Consider the following 7,215-nt stretch of genomic DNA (forward strand, 5'->3'; position numbering starts at 1 on the left):
GCTTTTGATTTTTGAATGGAAAAAGAGGATTGTAATCTATCAAATCTGTGTCTTAAAGGCAAACTTCAGTGTGTTTTAACCCAGACCTTCATGTTTGTGTCTAAGTGACAGAAAGATAAACATTTTTTTCTTGGTAGGGTGCTTACCATAGTGTTGTCCTGGCCATGTCAGAAACTAACTAACTAAAAAACAAACGTACAATGATGATGCAATATTGCCTCAAAGGACTTTATTGTAGTTATTTGTCATAGCTGCTGGCTGCAGAGCTCTCGTTCAATACTGGATGAATTTAAAGAGTTGTCATGTCCCCATTAGTCACTTAGACACAGAAATATGGGAAACAGGGTCCATGGTTGAAAAATACAGAAGTTTCCCTTTAACTGCAGTGGTCGACAAGTCCAATCAATCAATTGAGAAGAGCATCATAACAGACAGAACACATCTTCAACTCAATCCCAGCCCGCATTAAATGGTTACAAATATGTATTTATATTTTATGAACAATTATGATGTTTCTTCATGCTTGCTATGGTGTCACATTAGTAAATCATTTATCATCAAGTAATCATCTGCACTGATTTCACACTCATTCTGCTGCCATGACAATGCTACCAGGCTGTGCAGCTTTATCACAACCACAGTGAAGCTTCGAGATGAAATGTCTTGATGTCTAAATGTTGAGTTTTCAGCTGCCACAGTTCGGCCATGTGTGTCTGTGTCTCAGACAAAGAGGTTGCCCGAGTGTGATTGTGCAGTGTGACCAGGCTGAGAAAAAAAAAAGCTGTGGCCCTGCTTCTACGGTGACCTGACTGACTTGCACAAAAGACTTTCTTTTAGTATCGATCTTTACTGTAGCTAAGAGTGTTGAAATAAGATGCAGTAAATTAACCTTGTATAACAAATAACCTATATTAATAACTGACCTTATAACTGTATAATCACCTACGATGAAGAATTGTAACTCAACCAATCAATCAATACATGCAAATCTAGAAAACAGCATTGATTTAAGATGCCACCATTAAGTTTTATTTGACTTGAAAACACCAACTCCCCTCAGGTTTAATGAACTGGATGCTATTAATTTAGGGTTCTTTTAAGTTTTAAACAAAGCCAAAACAGACCATGAAGGTCACTCAAGAAAAAAGAAAACTAAGTTTTCCCAAGAACTTCAACATGTTAGAAGATTGTAGAAAAACGTGAGTTTCTTGATCTACTACAGAAATGTTCTTTAAGGAACATATGGCTGCAATCTGCTGAACTCTAACTAAAGGCTCCTTTAGTGTTTTCACATTGAGAACTCACTGACCCACTTTCACATAAAAAACTCATTCAGGAATGACACTCATTAAACTGTTGACTTATTTACCCACCAACGGTAAATGAATAACCTGTTAACAACTACTATGCTTCATCCGTATGCATACATATATTTGTATATACAGTATTACTAACAGTCACTTAAAGGGTCATTTGTTTTTTTTCCCTTCTATCTGGACCCTATTTCACTATGTTTTGCATGTAAGTGACTGATAGAAACAACTACCTGTCCAGTATTTAGCGTGAACACTGTAACTGGCAGCCGCAGACCGGGCTGCAATGTAATCCTTTGGGGCAAATGTGTAAAGTTAATTTTGTCCACTAAAAGTACTTTTTTTGCCACTGACAGGCTCATATTTGTTTTCTAAGTGTCTCACAAAATTATAGAAAAGGATTCCTACATATATAGGCCTTTTTTAAACCTCTTTCTGTTTAACCAGAAACAGCTAAACCCACCAGACTCCATTTAAAAAACAATACTTTTAATGTGTATAGAGCAACATATTTTCACATGTAGATTGTAAACTATATGTTTATTTAAACCAAAATTGAGTTGTGATTGTTGGAATAGTGGATATATGACCCAAAACGGCTTCATAGTTTAAATTTGTATCTTTTGACTTTGAATAAAGTGTATTTTATGATGCTAAAATTACTGTTTATTTACATGAAGTCTGGTGTCTTAAACGAACGCAATTTCGCGGATGTTTTATGTTTAAAAATTTGATCTTGTTCTTTAAGAGAAAGGTTGACCTCCTCAGAAATCCTTCCCATAATGTTGTCAAGACACTATATTAATCGGAGCCTGTGAATGGCAAAACAAGCACTTTTGTGAAGGTAAATTCAAACTGCACAGTTATTAACTTTATTAACTCACAGTGCAAGTAGCTGGTTTTGCTTACTACAGGGCCAATTTCAAAGATTGTTGTTCCCATCAGTGACTTTGACACAAAAACGTAGGGAAATCCAATGTTACCCTATAATTCACTCGAAACACATGATCTGTTTTCTATTGTTTGAACAGAGGAGAGTGATTTCCTAATGTAGATTGTTATATTTTGACATTTGGCTCTAGAAAAAAAACTTAGAAACGTTGTGGGACTCATTATTTGCAGAACATAATCTTGCACATTAAACAAGTGTCAGTATTAAGCTCTGGGGTTTCTGTAATCCTCTGACCTGTCAAACGAGTCGGTGGCCATCTTGTACAGGTAGATGAAGAGTTTGCTGCAGTGTTTGAGTGTGGGACAGATGCTGTCTCCTGCGCAGCCTCCAGGGGCAGCCTCATCCTCCAGCAGCCTCTGGAAAGGCTGAGCATTGGAGGGGAAAACGCTGGTGGGACCCAGCTTCTTAGTGTCTGAGAAACAGCCCAGCAGCCTGATGGCAAGTAGACAAAGTGGTTAATGTGTGAAAAGTTTGGTTTTAAAAAGGGGGATAGCACATAACGCTCTCGACAGAAAGCATTGAAAAACTGAATTCTGTTTCTCTTTGGACTTTGTTGTGCTTGTTGTGTTTCTACCATTGCAGTTAAGTCACAACATTTTCCAAAAGTTATTTTAGAAGTTCTTCATGCATTATTCTGCCTCTATACTTTATTAGTATGGTAGTAAAGCAGTCCTAAATAGAGCCAAATTTGTACTGGATTACAATTATTTTTCTAATTGTAAAAAATAAAAAATGTGATAAATGGCAAAAATTATTTTTCATGATTGTTTGTTGATCGTTTGTTATTGATAACACATTCTGAAAAGCAATATGACTTTCAATATACGGCTTAATCTGTGTAAAATTAAAGGAGAACATATGTAGAAATGTGAAAAAAACATACATTTAGGAACCCAGACGATCTTTGCAAATAATACAAATCCCAAAAGAGGCCTCAGGTATCACTAGTTCTGGGCGAACAGACCTTACCTTATAGCATCAGCCAGCTTCTCATACTGGATCTCCGTGCGGAAGAAGTGTGAGTTGGCGGGCTCGTAGCGCATGGAGGCGGTGAGAGTGCAGATGACGGTGTGCAGCAGCTCAAAGACTTGGTTCTGGTTGACGCGCTCCCAGCCGTGTCGCGGCGGCTGGCACAGTGAGCGCTCCATGGCCACCAGCAGAGAGGTGACGTAGACAAAGCCGCCCACCTTGCGGAACACCGTCCGGGTGCGGTGGCTCTCGCGCAACACCGCTAACAAAGCCTGAAGGAGGAGGAGAAGAAACAGATGATTTATTTATTCAAGATTGACACAGTTCAAATTCTTGACTTCACAAAAATAATGAGCTATTTACAAAGACTTAAAATTAATAGGAAGTAGGGCTGAACAATTAATCGTTTTTTAATCAAAATTGCAATTTGAAAGAATGCGATTAGCTACTCGCAAAGGCCGTGATTACACAAATGTCCAATATTTTGGCAAATCACATCGTAATTGCAATATCTGCCAGAAAAATCACAATTAGATGTTTTCCCCAAATTGTTCATCCCTAATAGGAAGTTAATATATATATATATATATATATATATATATATATATATATACATACACACAATATATTTTGAAGATGTCACACACCCTCTGCTTCACTTTCTTGCGTAATTTTATGTACACATTATTTCACTTACATATTTTACATTTTGTTACTCAATTATTCTTTTTCATCTTGAGTTTTCATGTCACTTGATTTTTGTTGCCTCGTTCAGTCAGATCTCTGTTCATTAACTCATTTTCTTCTAATTTTTCTTCTGCGGTGAGACATATTTATGAGCCCCTCAGGGGTTTCTTTGTCTCAGTTCACTGACTTGATTTTGTTCCAACATTTACCCAGTGTTATGGTTTGTGTTCGCAAATAACCTAAACTAAAACATGAAACCATAACCTAGATATGTGTTTGGGGACCTAAAATCAGCCTGAGAGCATAGAATGAATCTGACAGGCAAAGTTTTTAATTAGCAACTGAAAAGTGGAGAAAACGCCGGGGATCAGCAACAGATGAAGCTTTTGAATGACACATGTAAAGTGCAGTGGAGGCACATGTCAGGGAGAACCGGGCTCAGTAACACACGGGCATTTTCATTTTTAGCCATGGTGATGTCACTCTAATTCAGAATTTGCTGAAATCACACAAAAAAAACTGCGGTAACCAATTGTGGTATGAAAGCACGCGGGAAGTTTCGGTTTTGTGCACCAAAATATCAGAACATTTTCTCTTTAAAATTAGGCAACAAAACCAATTAAATGTACGCGAATGAATATCTTGGTTTCTCTGAATCCATAGAACAAGCAGCAAACCATTTTGTGAGGACTATTTCTTCAGCAAAAGGTAGTTATAAGGAAGTCTGTTGACAGACCGTTCGGCAACATTATGGGAACAGTGTTTATAAAAAAACAAAAAAAAAACAAAAAAAAAACATATTTGCTCTCTCTTTTGAGCTCCAAATAAAATGGCCTTGACCTCCAGTCTCAAATCTCAGAGATGGATACACATTTTAAAAACCACAATTACTTGCATATCTTGACAACACTCAGATTAATTGAGAAAATATGTTGTTGTAATCTGGTGATCTCACACTTTAAACGGTCAGTTTAAGATGCTGTAAAAACGTTAAATCCATAGCATAGTCTTAGGATATAAAATCGTGAGATTGTATACATTTTTACAAGTTTATATTGTGGTATTTATCTCTTTAGTATCTCTAGGTGTAAGACAGTGAGCAAGAGTTCTTTATGGCAATATTGCTACTTTCCTTCTTTTTGTAAAGATGATTTTTTGGGGCGTTTTTAGGCCTTTCTTTCCACAGGACAGCTGAAGACATGAAAGGGGAGTGAGAGGGGGACATGACATGCAGCAAAGGGCGTCGGACCCGTGTCCGCTGTGTCGAGGAGTAACCCTCTATATATTTGCGCCCGCTCTACCAACTGAGCTAAACCGGTCACATATATTTTTACTTTTTTTTTTTAAATAATTTTTGCAGCATGTGGTAATTTTTAACTTGACTGAGTGGAAAAGCCGGAGCCAGCTGTTTCCTGCTGCGTTAAAATACTGCCAGGCTCAGCACAGTGTTTTTTTTTTAACCAATCACAGGATGTTAAGTACATATTCTTCATTTAAACTGGGAAATTACCACCAGGCTACCTTCACATTTTACTGGTCCTGTCCTGGTGAAACGTAGGTTTGGGGTGTTAACTTTACCAGCCATGTGAAGGCCTTGAGGATTAGAAGCAACATATCAGGGTTTGACTATGCTCCCATCAGAGATAACAGGGTTAAATGTGTGCTTTCACAAGGCTAATCAGCTTAATTTTTCTAAAGAATTTATTTTACAAAAACCTGATTCGATATAAGTTCTCTGCAGTCTTTAGTTTATTTGAGGGCGATAATTAAAATCCCAGATTAGTGACATAGGAGCGAAAAGCTGACAGTTAATCCAGCTGAAGCCTTCAGAAGGCGTGAGAATCATCTCGTCTGAAGGAGTGGAATATGAAAATGCAATTATGAGCAGACATCCTCTCACCCTGTGTGTGTGTGTGTGTGGTGTTGTGTGTGTGTGTGTGTGTGTGTGTGTGTGTGTGTGTGTGTGTGTGTGTGTGTGTGTGTGTGTGTGTGTGTGTGTGTGTGTGTGTGTGTGTGTGCAGCTTACACTTAGTGCCTTTGAAGCAATTACTGTATGCAGGGCTTAAATGCATATTGATTTTTTTTTTTTTTTTTAAATTACAGACTTTTCCTTTCCTTAATGTTCTCACAGAGAGTAAAGATTGTGTTGGTGCTGACATCATCTTTCTGAACTCCTTCTTAGCTACACTATGGTATACCAACACATACTACAAAATTAACATTTGAGTTGACAAATTCTTTAAAATCAAAGTAGTTGCATGCTGACGGACAAGGTTTAAAGAAAGACAGTTATAGTAAGACAGAGATGGAGCCTGTGGTAAATATTAAGTATTCAGTAAATATATACAAAAAATATATAAAAAAAAATTAAAAGTGTACCACATGTCAGTCATATAACATCCTGACGTTAAATAAATGAATTTAATGGAATGACTGAGTGTGTTGTTACCCGCAGTATGTCAGTCTTCAGCTGCAGTTCACTGGGCGGTGCCGAGTGCATGAGGCCCAGCAGCGTTCCCATATCGTCATCTCCGCTGGGCGACAGGACGAGCTGCTGGATGATGAGCAGGGCGTGTTCCCGACACTGGCGGTACTTCACGATGTTGTGGACGCAACGAGCGCCGCCAAACTCTCTGAACAGAGCTGGGAGACAGAAAGAAAAAGGGGCAGAGACTTAGTCTTTGCAGATGTTCATGTTTTTTTTAACTACAAACATTGACACCAGGCAAGGTTATGATGAATAGTGTTTAAAAAAAAAAAAGTTGTCTAATAGTGGATTTTTAAGGATTAATCTACACCATTGCTCATCGGTATATTCAGTATGCTCCAAACCCTAATTAGTTTCTTCACAACATGACACTACATGTGTCAAGTCGCACAAGTCGCAGTCTTTGGGGCACTCTCTGAAGTTCAGCTGCAAGCAGTGTACTTAGTTATTTTTATTATCGAATAATGTGTAATTATTGTTAACGATTGAAAGTTTAACTGTATAAGATATAATATATTATATTATTACATTAGAAGAAGAAAAAAGCTGCTCAGCACAATTTCCTAAAGCCCGAGTGTAGTCCAAAACCCAAAGATATTCCATTGACAAAGAAACTCCTCATGTCAGAAGCTTGAACCAGAGAATGTTGTATGTTTGTGTTTTATGTGTTGCTGAAATCTTTAGGCTCCTTTGAAAGCTTTAAAGGTCCCCGTTACACATATTTCATTCCTTTGTGGTAATGTCTTAAGTTCTACCATGGACTCTGTAAAACATTTTGTCGAAAAAATGCCTTGGTTACCTTGTTC

At 37.7% G+C, this 7,215-nt stretch overlaps 1 protein-coding gene across 8 annotated transcripts in view; it reads right to left on the minus strand.

Annotated features, from left to right (window-relative positions):
- The window catches only part of wdfy3 (WD repeat and FYVE domain containing 3), a gene marked incomplete at its 3' end in the record, with an annotated part of 112,883 nt that overhangs the window by 63,223 nt on the left and 42,445 nt on the right, over positions 1 to 7,215 (minus strand). For all 8 annotated transcript variants that reach the window (XM_032517170.1, XM_032517171.1, XM_032517173.1 and 5 more), the window contains 3 exon segments: positions 2,500 to 2,697; positions 3,235 to 3,506; positions 6,371 to 6,564. In XM_032517170.1, coding sequence (XP_032373061.1) covers positions 2,500 to 2,697; positions 3,235 to 3,506; positions 6,371 to 6,564 — 664 coding nt within the window.

This window comes from Etheostoma spectabile, chromosome 5, assembly GCF_008692095.1.
Source record: "Etheostoma spectabile isolate EspeVRDwgs_2016 chromosome 5, UIUC_Espe_1.0, whole genome shotgun sequence".
NCBI classification, from domain to species: Eukaryota; Metazoa; Chordata; class Actinopteri; order Perciformes; family Percidae; genus Etheostoma; species Etheostoma spectabile.